Source organism: Gopherus evgoodei, chromosome 9 (assembly GCF_007399415.2).
Source record: "Gopherus evgoodei ecotype Sinaloan lineage chromosome 9, rGopEvg1_v1.p, whole genome shotgun sequence".
Lineage (NCBI taxonomy): Eukaryota > Metazoa > Chordata > Testudines > Testudinidae > Gopherus > Gopherus evgoodei.
The window spans coordinates 78508175-78531984 of record NC_044330.1 but is presented as its reverse complement, the minus strand read 5'-3'; the positions used below and the strand labels follow the sequence as shown (position 1 = coordinate 78531984).

General features: G+C 38.8%; 1 protein-coding gene across 3 annotated transcripts in view; it reads left to right on the top strand.

The window, feature by feature from the left end:
* Nucleotides 1–22755, top strand: part of DACH2 (dachshund family transcription factor 2) — a 536716-nt gene extending 513961 nt beyond the window's left edge. For 2 of the 3 annotated variants that reach the window (XM_030575787.1, XM_030575786.1), the window contains 3 exons: nucleotides 5730–5873; nucleotides 8968–9033; nucleotides 21741–22752. In XM_030575787.1, coding sequence (XP_030431647.1) covers nucleotides 5730–5873; nucleotides 8968–9033; nucleotides 21741–21778 — 248 coding nt within the window. In that variant the 3' untranslated portion in view covers nucleotides 21779–22752. Of the gene's footprint in view, nucleotides 1–5729; nucleotides 5874–8967; nucleotides 9034–21740 lie in introns of all 3 variants that reach the window. The other variant, XM_030575788.1, reaches the window with a different exon arrangement.
* Nucleotides 22756–23810: the final 1055 nt, after the last annotated feature.

Sequence of the window (23810 nt, the reverse complement as noted above, 5' to 3'; positions counted from 1 at the left end):
TTTCCAACTATTATCTTCACCAGTGAGGAGCAGTCTTATTTTGAGAAAGATTCACAAGGAAAGTACATTTCTAAAATGTGTTTACACCAGAATTTCTTTCATCATCTTCCCTCTGAAACAGCCCATCCTTATAATTATTACACTAAGAGAGAGGCTAGTCAGTTAGCTTCATTTGCAGATGACTCCAGTGCCACACCATGGATCAGTTGGGAGGAGAAGATACTTATCCAAAACTGTCCTTCCCTTAGATCAGAAGCAAATAACCTTACTAATTCTCCTGTCATATTGTGGAGGGAAACACGATATAGCTCTTAAACTGGGTCTTGTAAGGCTGTAACATGAAACATAATCACAACAGCACCATGATTGTGTTAGTTTTATAATATGAGTCTTTAAGTGTAACATTTTTCACTGTGGTATTGCAAAGAGAGCAGACTTGTCCAAAGTTCAGAATCTACATTAAGGCAAATATGAAATGAGTAGAAGTTATACTGAACGTGCTAAAATACTGTCCATGGATTATATCAAAATTCTACCCTTACATGCATATCTGCAGCTTCTCCTGAAGTTAAGACTGGATTATGGGGACAACTCCTGTTCTCAGTGTCAAGCCTGAGTAGATGGGCTTGGCCTGGGAAACTCTAGGAGTCAGAAGTGAATGGAGAGAAAACTCCCTGGAGATAATTAAATTGCAGAGGACCTGCAATTTGTTGTACCCCCATAATTCAAAGGAAAGAAAGCCTGGTATATTCTCAGAAGATGAAATTCACCCCTATGTAAAGGGCCAGCAAAAAATCTGTACATCGCTTAAGGTTCACTTAAACCATCACAATCCTTACATGAGACTTAAGTGATGTATAGACTTTGGTGGCCTCCAGTACAGGACTGAGTTTCACCAACAATCACTGATGCATCAGCCTTGGTTTTGTTCCTCTCCCAGACCATCTCCATCAATGCAGAAAGAGCTCCCATGGACCTGGACTTTGTTACACAAAAGAGTGCTCAGAGATTGCTGAATTCCCAGCATCATGTCCCCCTCCCCACATTATAGTGGAACTGCAGCACTTTTGCTGCAGGCAAGAACCTCTATGGCTGAATGGAGTAAGAAAGCATATTGGAAGATTGAAACTGAATCAGGCTTTGGTAGTCTCAAGATGCTGCTATATCTGAAAATATACAGAATTTTTATTAACAGAATTAAATACCTTCATAAAGCTGCCACAACTTTATAATCTACGTGATAAGAGAACCATTCCCTCTCTACTTTAAGGAAGTATTTTGATTACATTTTAAAATATTAAAAAGCACTAAAGTCCTTCCACTGCAGTCTTAGACCAGATAGATGGACATTGGCAATATATTCATCTGAGATGATCTGAACTATAACTTCAGTATATAACTTCAGTTTTAAATGTAGTATGAAATTAGTTGAAAGGACTTTTCAATGCAGGCTGGGCCGCTTGTCTTTGAGTACGCCTGTTATTTCAGTGGAGACTACTTGTACGTGTAAAGAAGCTGGTTTTGGCTGTCCTCTAACTATATTGCTAGAGAGAGCTGGGTAAAGTACTTGTAGCAAACAACTGATGTGAACATGGAAACAGTGAGCCACAGACACCATAATATGGTTAAATGCAGAGGCTGTAACTTTATTACCTGACTGGGGTAACCACCCTAAACTATCTGGCAGGGTTGTCCAGTATGAACCAATGGACACCGGTGGCCCTGATGGACTGTAAATCTGGGGTGAGCGTGAAAGCCATGCACTCTCAGTTCTAGGGTCCTGACCCACCTTATTGCTGGAGGTAGGAGAGATGAGGGGAGCCACACAATGCAGCAGACATTGCCATGCCATGTGTGTCCAGAACCAATGGCCAAGCAGCCTACAGGATTTAGGGCCCTGAGTTAAACCCTTCTGAACTCATCAAAGTTATGATAATTGTAATTCAACATGAAAAACCCATACAGCTTTGTGTCAATTTCACCGTATGTGAAAAGTCACTTCCAGACCCCAAAACTGACAACCAGTATAGTCTCCAGCATGCTAATTAAAAGGTGGATATGCTATAGATGAAACCGGGACCTTGCAATGGCTACCATGCAGACTCTCTCCTTCCCCTCTTCCATCAACCAGGTGACAGCTAATCACCTGGCCTCACGCCACTCCCAGTGCCCAGTAGCAGCAATAGGGACTGGGACAAGCACCCAGCTGAAGCATGCGACACCACAATTTCTCTTTCCTTTGCAGTATGCAGAAGGTGGAGAAGGAAAGGGATCGTGACAATGAATCATAGAAACGTAGGGTGGGAAGGGGCCTTGAGAAGTCATCAAGTCCAGCTGCCTGTGCTGAAGCAGGACTATACCTTGACCATTCCTGAGAGGTGGTTGTCCACTCTGTTCTTAAAAACCTACAATTATGGGGATTCCATTGGAAGCCTAAGCCAATGGTTAACTACTTTTATAGCTAGGACATTTTTCCTAAATTTCCCTTGCTACAGATTAAGCCCATTATTTCTTGTCCTACCTTCAGTGGACATGGCAAACATCACCGTCCTCTTTCTAACAGCCCTTAACATATCTATAGACTTTCAGGTTCTCTTCTCAATACTGAACATGCCCAGGTTTTTAACCTTTGCTCATAGGTCAGGTTTTCTAAACTTTTTACAATTTTTGTTGCTCACTTCTGGACTCTCTCCAGTTTGTCCCCATCTTTCCTAAAGCACTGGACACAGTACTCCCGATGAGGCCTCACCAGTGCTGAGTAGAGTGGGATGACGACTTCCCGTGTCTTACATATGACACTCCTTTTAATGCATCCCAGAATATTAGCCTTTTTCACAACTGCATCACACTGTTGACTCCTATTCAGTTTCTGATAACCCCCAGATCCTTTTCAGCAGTACTACCACCTAACCAGTTATTCCCCATTTTGTAGTTGTGCATTTGATTTTTCCTTCCTACAGCACTTTTCTTTACTGAAATTCATATTGTTGATTTCAGACCTATTTGCCAAGGTCATTAAAGGTCACCTGAGGGAGCCATATTGAACTCTTACTTACTGTTCTTCGCATTGGGACAGTTTTCAGATGTGCCCTTAATATCTCCTTAAGAAACTGCCAGTCCTCCTGAACTCCTTTTCCCCTTGCATTTCCTTCTCATGGAACCTAACCTATCAGTTCTCTGAATTTGTTAACATCTGTTTTTTTAAGTCCATTGTTCTTATTCTCCTGCTCTCACTCCTTCCTTCCCTTAGAATCATGAAATTTATCATTGCAGAGCCACTGTCACTCAAATTGTCCTCCATCTTCATATTTGCTCCCAATTTCTCCCTGCTGCTCAGACTCAAGCTTAAAACGGCTGTCTCTCTGGTTACTTCCTCCACTTTCTGAAACAAAAAGTCCCCCCCAATACCTTCCCAGAACGTATTGCAAAGTTTGTGTTTTGCATATTTCTTTCCCAGCTGATGTCTGGGTAGTTAAAGTCCACCATTACTATCAGGTCTTGTGTTTTGGATATTTTTGTTATTCTTTATCCAACACCTTCCTGACTGTATAGTCTACAGTAGACCCATACCATGACATTAACCCTATTTTGTACCCCTTCTACCTTTACCAAGAGACCTTCAATTGGTCTGTCTCTCACCTACTGCTGGACCTCAAAACAAGTATATATATTCTCAATATATAAAATAACAACCCCTCCTCCATCCTGCCTGTCTTTCCTGAACAAGCTATACCCCTCTATATAAATATTCCAGTCACAAGACTGATCCCACCAAGTCTCTTAGATGCCAATTAAATCATAAATTATCTTTTGGATTAATACTTCAAGTTCTTCCTGTTTATTCCCCATACTCCTTTCTTTTGTGTATAGACATCTATGCTGTTGACATGATTCCCTCTCTGATTTCCTGCTTATTGCTCCTATGACCCTAATGTAATTTTCCTTGTCCCGCCAAAATCTAGGCCTCTTTTTAACTTGCCCTTTTTTTTCTTCCTGGTGGGCTTTTGTTTCCATTTAATGCTCTCAGTTAATATTTGAGGGACTGAGTCACCCTTCCTCAAGGCATGTAGCACTGTTCTTTACAAGTAGCTCCCCTACCAATGAAACAATAGGACTGCATGTAAAATAAGGTTGAACTCATCTTGAAGCAAGGTAGCTGAATCTAGGTCTTAATCTTCCCAACTATCATAAAGGATACTGAAGCAGTTTCAGGAAAGGCATTTTCATTTTTTGAGCTCTTCAAAGAAAATGGCATTCCAATGTATAGTGCATGCTCCTGGGACTCCGGAGACCTTAATTTCTGCCATTGATCTTCCGGGTGACCTTGGGCAAGTCACTGCACTTCTTTGTGTCTCAGTTTCCCCATCTGTTCAATGGGGATAATAATACATAACTCCATTGTAAAGTGCTTTGAGATCTACTGATGAAAAAGCAGTATTTAAGAGCTAGATATTATTCTTATAATACTTTTACCTATTTTGACCTGAGTGTTGGAGTCTGGATCTGGTGGGTTTTTTCTGTTAGGAGGAGAAATTGCTGACAGAATCAGATATTTCTTAGATCCAGTCCTGATTTGTTTTGTTATTTAAACACAAATAATATACAAAGGCCTGTTTTCCTGAACACAATAAGACTCAAACAGCAGGAGGCAGTCTCTTTGCTGACAGTTCCAAGCCTCTTTCCAGTTAACACTATGCCCCAAAATCTCTCTCTCTGGACTTTCTCTCAGAAGTACACTCCTGCTACTGTTCTGATTGTCTCCTGGCTTTCTCCTTTTCTGCATATCTTGGGCTGCTTCTGTTCACAAATACAGACACCTCCATCAAACAATATCCAACCCCCTGCATTTGCATTCAATTCCTGGTGCAGTACCTCCACCCACATAGCTCAGCTTTTGCCTGGCCTTGCAAGTGGTCGTGGCTCCTGCGGTTTCAGCCATTTTACTCCAAAATGAGTCTGACTGCTTCTTACATTTATTGTGAATGAAGGACACTCTCACGCCCACCAGCTTCCATGAAGTTTCACCCCAACTCCATAATAGTATTTATATTATTATTCATCATTCCAGATTTTATGGTACCTGGAAATTCAGACATAGCAAATTCCATTTCCTTTTAATATTGGAAAATATCACTGGATGTCAAAGTAGTAAATAAATGCTCTGTATGTCTATGTGAATATCACTGATCCCCAGCATGTGACACCTGCTTTGCATATATTACTAATATAATTGGAGTTGTATGTAGAAAGCAAACAGTCATTGGGGAAGGTGGGTCTAATATTCTCAATGACGAAGGGAAGAGTTGGAATGGAAGGCTAGACACTTATGTCATTACTGAGGAAATTAAATTTTTATTAGAATGGTTGTAGAACAAAACTTCAAATCCAAACTCCCTCAAACTTTGTGAAATGCAAATCCAAAACTAGTCCAAATTTCACTGCTGGTCCCTCAACCTGATTCTGTCATGCTTGCCTACACTGAATGGTATACTGACATCAATGGGACTGCTCACTCCCATTGAGGATAGCGGGATCAGGACATTTAAAATTTAATGATCCAAACATTTCACATTTTGGATATGGATCTATAATTTTTGTAACAGGCCCATTTCTGATATTTTCCTCTCCTTGCTCCAGAGAGCTTGAATGTCAGCTGATAAGTATCTTTGTTATGAAAGCATTATTTATAGCTTACTTAATGAAATCTTTGCACTACATTTATTTTCCAGCAACAATTCAAAAGCGCCTGAAGAAAGAGAAAAAAGCAAAGAGAAAATTGCAGGAAGCCCTGGAGTTTGAATCAAAGAGGAGAGAACAAGTGGAACAGGCACTTAAACAGGCCACATCGGGTGATGGTCTCAGGATGTTAAATGGTAACGTTTTAGTTGGACTTTGACAATTAAGTTAGAATTATGTTTATCAGTTCTAATTATCTGGAAAATATAAAATAGTACTAGAGATGCAAAAAACAAAGTTTAGTTTTTAAACATGAGCCTTGTCCAGACATAATTAAAAAACAAATTTAAGTCAAGTGCTCTGGGTCATAAATTAAACAAGATCTAGATCTAGAAAGAAAGAGGTGGGCAGACATACAACTAATGCAGGAATGCCAGGAAATACTACACATTATTACCCTAGAAACCTGTTAACAGTGATGGCTGGGGCTGTGTGAAACTTGTGGGTTTCAGTTTGCATGAGGTTCTGTGACTTTCCCATCTGTGCAGATATAGTTTCATGACTATTGAATTTAATTCTAAAAGTTCAGCTTGTTCAAACTCATTATAAACTTGTTCAAACTGAAGACTTATTAAGCTTATTACGGGCTTGTCTAGACTGGCAACATTAAAACGCTGCCGCGGCAGCACTTTAACATGGCTTATGTAGTCGCGGCACAGCGCTGCAAGAGAGTTTTCCCAGCACTCTACAGAAACCACCTCAACGAGGGCGCAGCTCCCAGTGCTGGTGCACTGTCTATACTTGCACGTTACAGTGCTGAAACTTGCAGCGCTGAGAAGGGTTTTTTACACCCCTGAGCAAGAAAGTTGCAGCGCTCTAAAGTGCCAGTGTAGACAAGCCTTACACTGTGTAAATCTTTGTGATTGTTCAGGTTAAGAGCTATCTCAAATATTGTAAAACAAAACCACACAACTTAATTTCCAGAAATGTGTGAATAACCAAGGACAACAAGTTCTATCAAGTGATATTAAAAAATATTGAGTCTAAAGAGATCTGAACAAAAATTAGCACTTCTGTTTCTGTGTTTGAAACTGGAACTAGCTAGTTTTCACTTGGTTTCAGGTTCTGTAGCAAAAGGTTTACACAGCCAGTCAACTGATGACTGTGTTGGAGTAAACTGAATTTTGATATAACCCAAGATCCATTTGCTTGATTTTTTTCAGAGGTGCCAAGGATCTGCAGCTCCCATTGACTTCACTGAAATTTGTAGATGCTCAGCATTTCTGAAAATCATGTCAGGGTTGTCAGTACTCCACCAATTTTATCAGCATATAGTTAAATCTACAATTAATTGTGCTCCTTTAGACATTTAGACAACTACTTAATTTGCAATCAGGTAGATGTCTACAGTTAACATCTGCAAGAAGCACAAATGCTGGTATTTAGATATTAATCTGATTTCACTGGCAAATCAGGTAGCTCGTTAGCACCCAACACCACAATTTAATTGCAGGTACAATTTTATGCCTACAAAATTTGAAGGGTAATTGTGAGGAATTTTTTTTTTTGTAATTAACTCTGATGTCTGTCCCTGTAACAGATATTGTTGTTAGTTACAGATGATTTTGTTGTTTTATGAACATACAGCATATATTTTAAAAGGTTAATAAAACCCTTTAGAAATATGTGCTGAATGCTCCAGATAATTAGGAAAGGAGGACATTCAAATTATTGCTAGTTTAAAATGCAGCCTTTGTTCTTATTTATTCCTTCAGATCCATGACATTCAGACCGAGTGACTCTCTCTCTATGTGATGCACCAGCATACGCTCTGCTGGTGACATTGGGCCCATGCAAATACTAGTAAAGGCAAGGAAAGCCCATTTGGCCAGTCATTTGTGATATTTTTTGTAAATATTTATAGATATGATAAAATATTAAAATCTTTGCAACACTATACAAGTATGGAATTTACCTTCTTCTGTAGACCTGCACTGGTCCCTAGTGAGGGTTTAGTGGTGGTTGGGTTGTGACCAGCTGAGTGCATGCTAGTCCATAATACCAAACAAGTACTGGCAAGTCTGGATGTCACAGACCTAAAGGAGGAAAAAATAAAAGGTAAGTTTTAAACTAGCAGAATAGTTATTGGAGCATTTAGCAAAAAATTCTAAAGTTGTATGACTCCTTAAACTATATTTGCAGGTCTCTTTTCAATGGCTCTGCCAAAGTTTCTAAGTGCTGTATTATAAAGGGAAAGCAGATGTTTCCACAGGATGCAGGAGGGCATGAATTCAAATCACATACTCCTCATGTTAATCCTTGATGGCACTGAATGGCATAGTGGCATCTGTTATCCCAACACTCCTGGGTGTTTGAGCCCCAAAGTACCCACAAACACTGCCTACAAAGATATTATCAGCATCAAACTATGGTTCAGATGTGTATATGTATGTGTGTTACATTGTTAGAACATCTCTCCTAACTTGGGAATAAGAGCACAATCAGTTTGGTGGGAGTTTCCTTTGAGAGATTTGGAAGTACTTCACATTTCAAATTATTAAACATATAATTTTGCTATGGGACCTAAAGCATTCTTAGAAAAGACTTGGAAAGAAATCTTATACAATTGCTGCTTGAAGAGTGAGTGTGTGTGTGTGTGTGTGTGTGTGTGTGTGTGTGTGTGTGTGTGTGTGTGTGTGTGTGTGTGTGTATACACACACACACACAGAGTAGAGGTTAACACAAGCTTGAGAAAAAACATTTAAATCACTATAACAAACATGATATACTGCTAGTCTTCTTTAGGGGAATATTTTAAAGACATTATCATGACATAAAATTAGAGCAAGGAGGTAACAGTGTACAATGGCTTCAGATCATACCATTTGACACTCTCAACGGCATTGGCTGCCCTATCTAATATTTTGCTTTGGAAGTACGCTGCTAGGATGGGGCAATTTAGTTTAGTATTTTCCACATCTGAATTTCCATGTTTTTCATGCGAGAGATGTCACCAGTACTCCAAAAGAGAATTTCACTGACATATTAATATTTGCTGATTACTATCATATCACCAGAGAATGTGTGAAGTATGTTAAAAATAATACACTATAAGACTTGCAATACTTTTTCACATTTAATAAACAATTTACTACTGGAAATTCTGTTAAATGCCCATGTTTTATGCAGGACTAGTGTAAAGTTAAAGATCATCCTGGTTTGCAATAAGTATTTTCTAAAGCTGCATCAAGGAAGGACAAAGACATTAATCTTAAGTGTCACATTTTTCAGAAGCTGGAATCCCAGACATGGAAATAGAACACAATGGAACTCAACATGACAGTGCAGCAATGCAAGGTGCAGTATACTTCACGCTGTTATTTAAAGATCTATAATTTGTGGTATTCCAGAGAAATGAGATTCAATGCAGTATCAGCTTGATCTAATTTTTCATGCCTGATGACAAATGCAGAAATTGCAGAACAGTCTGTTAGTTAATTTTTTGTTTAATCTAAAAAACAATTTAAAAAACATAGTAAATTTAGATGTGCAGGTATTAGCAAATCTCATACTTAACTGCCAAACTAGCACATATGTAGGTTTAATCCAAAAGGTGTAATGTCTTGTGATTTTACATGCCTTTTAGAATTGCACATCTTTTGAGATAGTTTTAGTCCCTCTATTTACCCGCATGTCAAAATCAGAGGGTTGTATGTGTGTGTATGTATATTATGTACACAAATATACACACACTGTATATATTTAAAATCATCATTAGAAGTGCAAATATAGCTAAGCCCAAATGCCAAAATTATTACAAAGAATAGTGTCTTTACATATTTTATATGTATACCCATCTTTGTTTACACACATAGTGTGTTTTCCCTCTCATGGTATGTCTACACTGCAGCTGAGACCATTCTTCTGAACCTGGGTAGACAGACACATACCAGCTCTGCTCAAGCTAGTGTGTTAAAAATAATAGTATGGATGTTGCAACACTGTCTAGTCACCTGAGCTCAGACAGGCTTGGCTTCTACACAACATCTACACTGCTGTTCTTAGCATACCAGAGCAGAACTAAATGGTGTCTTTTATCTGAGCTGGGAGGCACACTCCCAGATGCAGTGTAGACATACCCTCAGTTTCTCTCCTTGACCCTCATCAAACCATTTCTGAACCCATGACATATCCCTCACACAAAGGTCATCCCCTGTTGAATTTCAAGTCTCTGTTTCAAAGTATCAGAATTCTAGAGCTATTCAAATAAAAGGTTACCTAAATAATAGGCAAAACAATGAATTTTTTCCTAACCTTGCTCTTGGAAATGGTGTAACAATTTTGGGTGACGTTTTCTCAGACAAACACATTCTGAGGCAAACGTCCAGCATGGAAAATTTCAGCCGAAACAAAGTTTGGCAAAGGAATAAGCAACCTTTTCTGGGTCTTGCAGCCTTAATAATAGTGCTACCAGTTCTGCCTAGAATATTCTTTAAGATGATTTAATTGACATTTTGATTACTAGTTTTGTATTTCTAATGATAATTTCAGTAACCTACTTAATGTGGAAAAATCATAATTACACATAAATGATTACAGTTTTGCTGTAAGTATTGAAATTTGGAAATTAGATAAAATAATATTCAGAAATAAACAAATAGTTGGAATCATCCCACTCAAATTTGGCAAACTAAAAATATACTTAAATTGTCTTTATGAAGCTCCAAAGCACTGACATCATTGTTGTTCACACAATGGAGGTATGAACCAAAGGTGTGATTGAATCCTATCAGAAAAGGAAGTAAATTTCCATATTTAATTTAAGAAAAAGCAAACATTTTCAAATAGGTGGGGCAAGTACGCTTTGGATCGGACTCTAAATCAGGGATGGACAAACTACAGCCCGCAGGCCACACCTGGCCCTCAGCTCCAGCCAGGGAGCAGGGTTGGGGGGCTTGCCCCATTCCACAGGACTCCCAGGAAGCAGCCAGCATGATCCCCCTCTGGCTCCTACGTAGTATGCACCGCCCCATCTGCAAGCGCTGCCCCTGCTGCTCCCATTGGCCATGTTTTCTGGCCAATGGGAGCTGCAGGCGTGGCGCCTACAGATGGGGTGGTGCCTGCTGATAGGGCAGCATGCAGAGCCTCCAGGCCACGCCTCCCCATAGGACCCAGAGGGGGGGACATGCTTCTAGAAGCTGCTTTTGCTAAGCACCACCCTGAGCCCCCAACCGCACCCCAATCCCCTGCTGTGATCCCCCTCCTGCCCTCCTAACCCCTGAATCCCAGTCCAGAGCCCGCACCCCCAGCCAGTGCCCTCACCCCCCCATGTCCCAACAGCCTGCCCCAGCACTCATCCCCCTCCTACCCTCTGAACCCCTCGGTCTCAGACTGGAGTCCCTCCTGCTCCCCAAACGCCTCATCCCCAGCCCCAACCCAGAGCCCCCTCTTGCACCCTGAACTCATCATTTCTGGCTGCACCCCTACCCCAATTTCTTGAGCATTTATAGCCCGCCATACAATTTCCATACCCCAATGTGGCCCTCAGCCCAAAAAGTTTGCCCATCCCTGCCCTAAATGATAGAATTTTAGAGTGGGAGGCTAGGTTGAGCACTCCGCAGTTTGGTGCTCCCCTGTAAATATAAAAATGACTGCATAAAGTAGGACTCTGTATATTTTAGTTGTAAATCTATCAGAAACTCTTTAACTGGGCAAATAATTGTCTTCATCTGATATTGTTCAAGTTAATGTTCTCATATTACTTAAAATGGGTCCACAAAATTATGTAAAATTCCATTCTTCATAAAGCATAGTGGTTAACATTGATGAAGCTAAATCTCCTGTTAGAATTATTTTGGAATTTTGCAAATGCTAGAGTCCAAGAATCTTTTTGTATGTTGGTGCACACTATGTCTAGTATTAAAAACACTACAGAATCACAGTTTCAGTTCTAACAGAAGGTTAGGTCCAAGCACAAAAAAGGTTTTCTTTCCCTCATACAGAGAAATATGAGTAGAAATATTATCAGAACTCATCTTTAACATAGTATATCACCAGTAACAAATGACTGTTATGGAACCCTTCCAGATAATTCTGTTCATACTTAAAAGTGCTGTGAGCTCACATAGTACTCTTACAAACCCACAGTGAGCTTGTAAACTGGCTATTACGAAGCCCTCTCTAGCTAATACACTATTAAGGTTTGTTTTGGCTTTCACTGCAATTCTGCTATGTAACTCTGTGTCCCATGTCCTTTTACTCTATGCTGATACTGTATTATCTTCTTCCATTTTCTTTTGATTACACTTTTACAAAACTTGGCAGCTAAAACTGCCCTTTAGTCTTTAACAATTTAAATATATTCTCCATCACCATCTTATTTGCTTGCTTTGTTTGTGGGGGTAACAATTCATGCATCCCTAATACAAAGCTATTTCCAAAAAATATCTACAGCTCATGGCAAAAATCTCTGGCATCAGTGAGAACTTTTCTTTTCCTGTTGTCAATAGCTGTGTTGGAGAGAAATCTATCATTCACACAGTGCCTTTCCTTTGAAATTCAATTAGTTCCACTGCCAGTATTTGCTTAAGAAGGTTTAAAGGAGAATTACAAAAATATTGCATGACCACCTTTCACAGTAATTAAGTCAAATCATATTTTATGCTCATTTCATAAAATGTTTTTATTAATGCAAGCTATTTATGTACTAGGATTCTGATATGTATTATAAATCTTTTCAGTTTAGTTGGTTCCTTTTCTCCATGTTGATTGATCTAAAATTTTGTCCCAATAGTCTGACCTGTATATGTAACTTTCTCAATAAATTAAACCCACAGTCCTCCTAAATGTTTAGTCTATCAGCTGAGTATGGGTTAAGCTGGATAAATCTTTTCAGCTGGCAAAATACAAAATTAATAGTCTCTCTGGTGGTGATGGCCACTGCATAGTGGACTGGTGAAGGAAAGGGCGATGCATGCACACAAATACTGTTCCATTCCTCTTTCCATAACTTACTTGTGGGCCAGAAAGATAGCACGTCAACCTTTTTATCAACCAATCTCTGTTTCACATAAAATAAACATACCGGTTGTCATTAAGTGCACCTTCAGATCAATGATTTTTGCAAATGACATTCAAGTACCATTTGAGTAGTGCATTTTTGCTGATAAAAGCAAATTAAATTAGCGCAACTACAAGTGTGCTGATAAAAACTAAAACTGAACAGCAGCACCATTAGCTAACAAAGTAATATTTTCTCTTTACTGCTTTCTGCCATTTAGTTATTATCCTATTGGAAATCTAATTATAATCCTTTTACTCCCTAGTCAAACTTCACAGTTTTTGCAAGCTTAGCACTGACAAGTGATTTCATTACATTTGATTGCCCGCACCCAGATTGACTTAACTTCACTCAGAGACCTAAAAGCCCTCTCAGTTTCTCAGATTCCCTGTTTGCACATTACAGCAACAGCTCCTTTAATTAATTAGCATGAACAGCAGTAACATGAACTGCTGAACAGAAAATAACATGATTTTATGATCGCAGGGAGACTTCTCCTTTTGCATGTTTATACCTTAGTTAACTTTTGTATGACTGTATTTCATTGTTGGGGGATATTGATACAATCATCAAAGCACATTATCTTATTTTTTTAATAAACAGATTATTACCAGGTGAACCAACATAAAAAGTATGAAGGCCCTAAATTTAAGTAAACAGATGCCACTATTGGGGAACTGACCTTTCTGAAATTTAAAAAAATATATTGAGAAATACACAATAAAGTACAAGGGCAAAGCGACACAATGCTACTGTAATTTTTGTTTTTGAAAAAGCCAGGAATATATTTAACAAGAGGACTGTCAATAAACATCAATAACTTTTTGCTTCTTTACACATTTTGCAAAGATAAAGGACAATTTAACTTTAGAATTTATTTTGCCATTTATTATTTATTCAGAAATCTGCTGGAACCCAACAGTTACTTTTTTAGTATCCCAATATATGAAAGACAATTGTAAAATCAAACCTCTGTGACAAACAGAAACCAGCCCAGTTTTCAAAAAATAAAACCGTTTAGTCCACCACTTTGTCACAGGTGTATCCTACACTCCCAGTGAAACCAGTTTCATTCAGTGGTGGTTGAGGATACTCAGCATCTCATAAGAGAGAAGTTCAGCACCTTGTGGGACTGAGTCCTAATCCCACTGAAGTCAATGCCAGAGCTTCAGTAAGAACAGGCCAAGCCCTGCGAAAGTCTAGGGGGGTGGGGGATGATGAGGGAATCAGATCTGGCACTTTGAGACTGGCACCTTGCCTCTTCATTTAATAGAGCCCTAATATTTCTACTGCTGCCCAGCCAGCTCTCAAATATCTTCCATTTCCTGCCCAAGCCTCATTTTATCTCTTCTATACATATTCTCCTTTGTCTCATTTCATGCCTGTTCCCATAAAGCAGTCTTCTCACTCTGGTTGCATTGGTAGTTTCTGCAGGGTTCCTTAAACTGTGAGTAGAGTTAAAAAAGATTAGTGTGTCTGTCATTTCCTTCATGTTCAATGGAACTTTTTGATTTGTGAGACCCCTACATAGTGGTAGCCTCCCCAGGCAGACACATGATACTCCTCTGTTCTGTTAAATTAGTCCAAGCACCTCTCCCCTTGCCAAGAATTCCTTTTAGAAAATCAGTGGATCCACTGGTGTTGTCAGCCCTGGTTATCATGGATGAGTAAGGATTCCAGTGGTTAATTTGTACTACTTAATTTTGTAATGTTACAAGAATATTTTTTTCTGAAAAAAATACTATAATGGTTCAATTATTAAAGTGTCAGATGATCTCCATGTATTGTAACAAAAGCATCAGAAACTAAGACTACACTTGATCAGGGGCGGCTCCAGGCCCCAGCACGCCAAGCACGTGCTTGGGGCAGCAAGCCGCAGGGGACGCTCTGCTGGCACCGGGAGGGCGGCAGGGAGGCTGCCTTCAGCAGCTTGCCTGCAGAGGGTCTGTTGGTCCTGTGGCTTCGGAGGACCTCCCACAGGCACACCTGCGGAGGGTCCGCTGGTCCCGCAGATTCGGAGGCTTCGGAGGCACACCTGCAGGAGGTCTGCCGAAGCCGCGGGACCAGCAGACCCTCCGCAGGCAAACCGCCAGAGACAGCCTGCCTGCCGTGCTTGGGACGGCAAAAAGCCTAGAGCCGCCCTTGCACTTGATATAAGAATAACAAAAGTTATATGCATCTCATGAGACTTCTAAACCAAAGCAGCTTGTTTGCTAGTCACCAGCTAGGAGCTTACAATTCTTATACATTATTAAAGAGCTCTTTTGAGTAAAATATACAGTGGTTTTTAAATAACTATACCACTACTCTTAACCTGCATGTTAATGAACATTTCACATGGAACATTTTTTGGGTGCTGGTGAAAGAGAGAGTTGGTTTTGTTTTGTTTTGTTTTTTACTTTATGGAGACCTGGGGAAAGAAAATGATTTTTTTCAGCAGAAAGGCTTCCCCAGCCACAATATTCTATGTTCTATTCATCTTCAGTTCTTAGGAAGAAGATGTGAACATTTTAATCAGAGATGAAGCTTCAGTAGAAGCTTGAATCTTACCTCAATGCTAATTACAACACTGTCTTGCTGTGTGTTCAAATGGGCATTTGTAGTCCAACACCTGCATATCTTGTATTCAATGTATGGTAGACTTGCCCTTGACTTCTACAACCCATTAAAAAAATTGCATTTTAGGTACAAGTTGCCCACCCTCTCCACAAGGATGTGCAAACCACAACAGGGGTGGGGTTAGGGAAACAGAAAAGGGACATGTCCTATGATAACAAGCAAAATACAGTTATTCATGAAAAAAAACTGCAGAGAAAAGTGTTTGACAGGAAGGTGATTCTGTGCTTGTTTGCCTCTATCATTTTTCTTAAAGGAGCAGACTTCGCACACTTGTTTGGGGGTGGGGGAAGGAGAAGGACCAGAACAAATGGGCTTGCAGAAAAAAGAGGGATAAATTAAGTATGAAATGTGAATATATATGGAAATGGTAACTATTGCCTGTAGATTTTGTTCTGTTTAATATGAATTAAGCCTTCAAAATTATTAAACAATTATGTTGTGGAAAAAAGAGAGCTACACATACCTTGAAATGACCATAGGAAAGAAAACATAATCCTACAGGAAAATTACAATAATTAATATAGGAGAAACGGAGAGATCTTTACTTACGTTATACATTGCAGGAGGTGGGAGGAAGCTTTCTAAGGTCTTGCTTATTAAGCGAGTCATGCATTTCACTGTAGGTTGTAAAACAGTATAACATGCACAGGGGGCTCATAAGCATTTTTCAGTGTTAGGGAATATCATTTATGCACTTTTTATATTGTCAATATTACCCCTAGAGAATGAGATTAAGCTTTAAACTACTGTAACTCTACAGATTTGCTCACCTTTGTATAATTTCATTTTTTAATAGAATGAAGCCCACATAAATGCATATTTGATTAAGGGATAAACCTAATAAAAGAACACATTTATTGAACACAGATTTATTCAAATCTTGACTATGTAATACCATAAAATGCTATAAAAGGGTATGTGGGTTGCAGTTGGCTACGGGGAAAAGATACTGAATATTCTGCGGTACTATGAATTTTTGTCCGTATTTCATTGCCTTTCTTCCACAAATCGCATCAAGGATGCTTTTAAAACTTTAATTTCTTGTAGGTGGGGGTTGTGTGGAATTAGAGAATGCCATATAGTGAAGTTTAATAGCACAACTAGTAATACAGAATTGTTCCTGATGTCTGATAAGTGCTCTTGAAACAAGAAATATTTAAATTACTCATTATCTGTATATTGCCAAACAGAACCTTGTAGACACAGGATGGCCATAATATGCCAGAGCCTCCATATTCAGAATCACATTTACAAGTGCTAAGCTTCACCAAAGTCATTAAGGGAATGCCAGTTCTGAATAAAGTGTTGGTATTTGAATATAAACTCCACATACCTACTGGTGGTATACTTGCAAATATGCTAGAACAGGGAGTATCAACCTTGTGTGGTAAATAGAGCTGTAATGTGTAAAAACAAAAACAGAAAAAACCCTGACAGCCCCAGGTCTAGAAGAACGGCTGGGAATGAGGACTAATACTAGTCCTCGCTGTTTGTCTTTAAGAGCACACTGTGTGAATGCTACTTCATTTTGCCTCAGAATACTCCTATGAAGTGAAGTAATGGCATTGGTTCCATCTAACTGAAGCTTAGAGAAGTTAGTGCCAAAATTTAAACAGCAAGCCAGTTTCAGCATTAAAATCCAGATCACTAGACAATATTGCCCTCATGCAAGTTACATAATCACTGCTGACTCTCAAATTTTAAATATTTATAATAGACTTATTAACTTTCACCAAGAATAAAATCAAGAAATATACTGCATTTAAGCTGTCCACAGAACTAGGCCTCAACAGAAGTGCTTTAGGTTAGGTAGAACACCTTAAGAAAGTGAAGTGGAATTAGTCTTAAGACTGAGCAGCAGTTGCTGCTCAGTTTCCCTAAAAGATGTCCTGAAAAAAGCAGGTTTTTCAGTTAAATGTGTCCAGATTAAGCAAAGTGTATATTTAGCACTTCACTATTTATATTTAGCACTTCACTAGTGCCTTTTGTCACAGAATCTCTCAGGGTGAAATTCAACACTGTGCAGGGCCAATACAAGGCCTGTGTTTCACTTAAGTGCCACTGAAACCACACACTAATGTTTATGTGGAATTTAAAGAGTGCATAGCCCCTGTACTAGCCCTTTGCATAGGGTGAATTTCACCCAGCATGCACTGCAGAGAAGCGTAAATTAGTACAGCTGGGTAATTACATACTGACTGATAATTTGGAGCGCTTTTACACACAGCCTCTCCCGCTCCCTATGTGTAAGTGAGGAGAACTAGCTGAACTGTTCACAGCAAAATGTTTTTCTTCCAAGTGTACCTATTTTTCAAATTTACAAAACAGTTGCAAAATTGGAGCTAGTTTAAGAAATTTTAAAACACAATTCTATTCTATTTTTCCTATTGAGATGGCTATATAAAAATTGTAGCTATTTTTTTCACATTTTTAAACTAAATTTTCCTTACTAGGTTGGTTTAGTGCATCATTGTTCCAGTTAGTGACTAGCTGACCAAAAGACATTTCAGTCCATTTTGTATACCACTGTTGAAAGGCTTGTGAAACGTTAAAAAACAGCCACAAAAATCTCTTTGAAATGTTTGTGTATTTGTGAAAGTACACGAATCCTTGGACACCCTTCAGCCTGTCTCATGTCACAACAAAGGCTTTCTGTTTAATTTGTTTCTGGTGAGAAGAAGGAACTCTTTCATGAGATCGTTCATGTCCTCTCCCCCTCAACAAAATAACTTTTGCCCTGAGGCAGTGTCTCAGACTGAATTACTATCCTTTTGCCACATAAAAATGTAAAACAATTTTTAAAAAAAAAAGTCAAAACCCAAAAGAAAACAAAATGTTTTGTTTGACCTGAAACTAGTGAAATTAAAATAAAATTAAACATTTTATTCTCAGGTTCATCCAAAATGCATTATTATTTTTATTTTTTGGAATTGTGTGTTAACTGAAAAGCCAGTATTCAGTCAGCTCGCCATATAATTCCAACCCTGTAAATGGGCTCTCTGAATGCTATGTACACTTGAGGCCAGATAAACAAAAGTTACTCGGGGCCTAAAGCTGCCGATCAGTGTCTGGGGGGATTTTTCAAGAGTGTCTAAGGACGGGTCTTACTGGTATAGGAATACTGGTACACTATACCCACAAAGTACTCCCAGTGTGGATGTAACGATACCAGAAAACCATCCACCATGAGACAAATACGCTAGACTGGAAAAAGCAGAGTTTTGCCGGTATAATTGCAACTACACTGGGGCCTTCCACTGGCACAGGTATGTTGGTCAGGGATCACACGTCTTCAGTCTTACCCTGACTGACATACAGATGGCTGTAGATTAGCTTTACACTAAAGTGAGTTAGGTGTCTAACTTAAATGAAAGTCAATGAGCATTAGGCACCAAATTCCTAGTGGACTTTACAAGAGTGCATATTTGCATCTTTAGGCACCTACATACCTTTGAAAATCTTGCTTTTGGGGACTAGGAAGGAAGCCACTTCCTTACAGATTACAGAGCTTTTGTGTTACTGAATCAGGTCTCCCACATATACACTATGAGCTAAGCCTTTGGGACTTAACTAGGGCCCTTTTGAAGGCATTTCTGCGATTTTCAAGGACAATCAATATCTGCTATGTCAATAGGTCCAGATGAGTACCGATCCATTAATTAAACATACAACATTAAAATGGGAGACATAATCTACAGCCTGCAGTATGAGGAACTCTTGTGAATCTGCTTTAAAAAAAGCCACAAGAGGTGCATGTCGAATGACTCATTCCCCAAACATTCTCCTATAAATCTTAAGACACTAAATGGTATCAGCAAAAACAATGAGGAGTCCTTATGGCACTTCAGAGACTAACAAATGTATTTGGGTATAAGCTTTCTTGGGCTAAAACCCACTTCATCAGATGCATGGAGTGAAAAATACAGTAAGCAGTATATAGATATATATATTACAGCACAAGAAAAGATGAGAGTTGCCTTACCAAGTTGGGGGTCAGTGCTAACAAGGCCACTGACTTGCCCAGTTAGTAAGGCAACTCCCATCTTTTCATGTGCTTTAATATATATATCTATATACTGCTTACTGTATTTTCCACTCCATGAATCTGATGAAGTGGGTTTTAGCCCACAAAAGCTTATGCCCAAATAAATTTGTTAGTCTCTCTACGGTGCCACAAGGACTAACTGCTGATACAGACTAACACGGCTATCACTCTAAATGTTATCATTTCTCTAACTCTTGCTGAGGTTCCCTGGCTCTCAGACATTCCTTGGGAGATGTTTTTCCCTGGCTCTTCTTGATCTTTATTCTTGTTTACATCCAAAATATATATTAGATCATCTCTGCAGGGAGAGTAGGCGCCCTCTTAAAAACATGAAACCTTCAATTACTAATTAGCTGTTTCCCGTTCCTAATGAAGTGAGCATGTCAGATTTGGATTAAAATTCAGCTACAGCTCTCCTCTGTTTATGGTTCCAGATGTTTTTGTTTTATCTAGGAGCTTACTTTGACAGCTACTGCTAAATGATAAATCACTCATATTATAGCTGAAATGCATTTTGAAATTGAAATGTGGCAAACTTGAAGATTGCTCCAAGGATCTATGTCAGTGAGCAGGTCAATACTGGTTCTTTCCTTATGAGTATTCAGTATTGACATATGTAAAACAGTCACGGGATAGATGTCAACATTATACAGAATGCTACTCAAGATTATCATTTTGCTACCATCTTCAGAATCAGAACTAGTAGGTTTAGCTGCATGAATTGTTGATTCAGTGTTTATTGGATACGAATATGGATTCATATTACTTTGGCTTTCTGTGGGTATTTTAATATTTATTTGTCTTTGGGCTTAAAGCTGCTGAATGTGAAGATCACACATGATAGACTCTGTACCCAAGCAAGTTTTTTATGAGATGCGTGGGTGGATTTCTGTTTATCTCTTCAAATAAAGACAATAATTAAATGACTAGTGTGGGGGGGGAGAGGGATGTTCTGAGTGAAACACCGTTTTTCTAAGGAACACATATTGATTTATGGCTGTTTTCATGTTGATTTTCAGTGTAGTTTTAGTCTTCAATAGCACTGCTTTGCAGAAGGCTTTGTTGGGTCTTTAATAGCCACATTTCACTCTGCACAATATAAACTACATTAAATTTCTGTGGTACTCTGAACACTGTGTTAAGTACATCATGGTTCTACCCTCTGAAACAGAAGTTAATTTTTTTTAAAGGTTGTGGCAGGAGGAATAACTGTCATTTAAGTTTTAAGGATTTTACACCTAAGGGAACAGTGGCTTTTCTCTTCTTTGCTGTAACCATATTTGGTCTCACTAGCCACATACCAGGTTCTACAATGTGGCTAACTGCCATGGATTTACAAAGCAGCCAGACTGTTGTAGAGCAGAGATAAGAATCTGTCCCATTAGTGTGAGGTACAAAGACGGGGTAAGTCAGTCAGGAATTGGAAGGGAAGAGGAACATTGTTCTCAATTCCCCATTTTTTTTAAATGTGTAGGACCAAAATCTGCCCTGCAGATCCCTTGCAATACAATGCCGTGAGACTGTCAGCGTGGAATTTGGCCATGGAGTACACTTTTAAGTTTTGAACTAAAACTATTCCCCCTTTGGTTTAAAAATTGTCCTATAGGGGGTAAAAATTAGAGATATGATTAAACCCAGCTTTTTTGGGATTTGTCAAGTCATTGATAGCAGCTACCAGTTTTCAGGGGATGCACAATCCAAACCCAGATACTCACAGCTGCCACAAAGAGGGTGTTACGCTCTGGGGGGAGAAGGGATCATGACTCGAGGACCAGGGCTGGGTTTGATTGAAAGGGGTCATAAGGGAAATTTAGCAAGTGAGGGTATGCTGGGGATGGGGTGAGTCTGGGGCTGTGATGGGCTTGTAGGAAGGAGCTGGTTTGAGACTAAAGCTAAGGTTGGAAAAGATGGCAGACGTCAGATGGGGCAGCAAATGGCAACAGGAGCTGAGGTGATACATGGCAGTGGATATTTTAAATATTTAATGTCCAGCCTCTACTGTGTTTGCTTATAATGAGAGGTAGCTGGGATTACAAGCATTTGTAAACCAATTTGAAAGTCTACAACTCATACCATATATAGGAGGACAGTCAATGCACCAAATAGGTGGATCTGCTTGGCTACTAAGCTTATTTCCAACTGTGACATACATAAGAATCTATATTTCTAGTTCCTTATAAGGCCCCATGGGCACCTGTTTTCCAGAGGTAAAAGACACTCACTTGAACCAAGAGCTGTCACTTACAGATCAGATAATTTAAACTGCATGGTTAAAGAACCCTAAATGTTTCATTTATAAAATATATAAATCACTATGTAACCAACTTTTTTTTTTTTCAGAAAACAGAGCATACGTCAAACCTACTATTATGTACTGAAGGAAGCTATTGTTGAAAAATATATAATGATCACTATTTGAAGACTGTATAGTACATGAAAGACATCCCTTCCAACCTTTGATGCCTTCAGTACTGTGTGAAGGATTTGTAGCATGAAACTTGAAGGACAATTTCAAGCAATTTACTGTTGCTGCATCGAAAACTGCCGTATTGTCATTAAGATATACTGAGACTTTTTACAAGCTTACCATACCAAACCAAGCCTGTTGCAATTGATAATTTTTAGGTCCCAGAAGATAGAAAGAAGTTGTAGTATTTTTAAGCACATAAAGGAATTATTCCCCAAAAAAACTAACTTTTTTTTTAAAGGCGGTAGTGATTACTGTATAGCAATGGCACAATGATTTTATTAAGCCGCAGATGTCCTCACTGGCTGTACATCATACAAGTCCAGTTTATCACTGAAACTGTTCAACATAGAGCTGTTTCAATTGTGTTTATAAATTAAGCTTTGTTTACTGAAGCTGATACTCAATATATTACGTTTTAAAGAAAAATGTGTGTACATTTTTTAAAACAATGATGTAAAAATTGTCCTTTCATTAGATGACCAATTCAAGAATGTGAGCTAAACCCTAATAGCTGACGTAATATGAGGATTATAATTGATGCTTTTTTATGCTCAGTTCAGCTTGGCTTTTGGTCTTTTAAGATAAAAAATGAATATGCAGTAGAGTGTTAGATAATGGAAACTTTTAAGTATGGTTTCTCTGTTGTACCATATTAAGTTAAAGTACACATTCTTTGTTAAAATGTTCTTGCTAAGAATACAGTATTAAAAACTTTTTGTTTGACTTTGGAAATCTTTTTTTGTTTTTTTGGACATGGATTCCCACAGTTTCTATCCTAATTCAAAATTGATATTTGCACGGATACATATTTTGTTAAAGGAATTAATAAAGAGTGGGGGTTGATACCAAATATTTTTCTTAATTATTATATGTCACAGATTCCACACCTATCTGAAAACTTACCTGAGTCATTCCTTTACTCAAACAGGTAATTGAAAGATGCATTGGTCAGGTGGAACCAATCAGTTTAGTTTCTACTCCCTCATTCACAGATGTTTTATGCAATTATTAGATAAATACCAATGATATAAGATTCTTCAAAGGAACAAGATAAGCATTGGCTATAAATAATGTATTGGTTGCATTCTGCACTACCAACATGGGAAGCCTAAGTTTCTATGCCCCGTCTGGTCTTTGCTCCTATGTTGATAGCACTGTGGAGGCAGGATGCCGCTAAGCCTTTGCTATGCAGAGAGATTCCCCTACTGTTAGTAATTCAACAGAAGCCACTTCAACTGATTATGTAATAGTTTTGATGGCTTTTGAATGGAATTCCACTGAAGATTCTGGCCCCAATCCTCAGCTGACGAAAATCAGCATAGGTCCATGGATGTCAGTGCAACTAAACTGATTTATGGCAGCTCAGGATTTGGGCCTCTGACCCTAATTCATCACTGGCACAGCAGGCATAAGTCTACTGAGTTACACTAGTGGTGAATTTGCCCGCCGATCAAAATCTACATCGCCATTTGTTTGCAGTGGTCCTTGTTCAGGAGTATTAGAATAGGGGATCTGTGATTCTTTATCATGAACATGAAGAATTGCAACTATTCCACAGAACATGGCATGAAAAACTAAAACTAAAGTACAAAATGCTGTGCATCCCAATTGCCAGAAAAGAATAAAATAAGGAATAAAGTGCATACAAGATACATTTCTCACTTAGTTCGACTGATTAAATGTCAGAGCCTACTTCCTTTACTAGCATGAGTTCAGTGGCACTACTATTCTTACACACACACACACACACACACACACAATTAAATGGGACTAGTATCAAAGCAGGGTATGATTAGAACTAGATCATTTCAGAAAAACAAATCAGCTTCCTCTTTCTTAAATACAGGCATGATGACATAGTTCTGGTGTGGGGGCCAAATGCAAGGTGGCGTGTCTTCTAGTAAAGTGAAGTCAGGTGTTGCAAGTGAGGGCTGAATTTG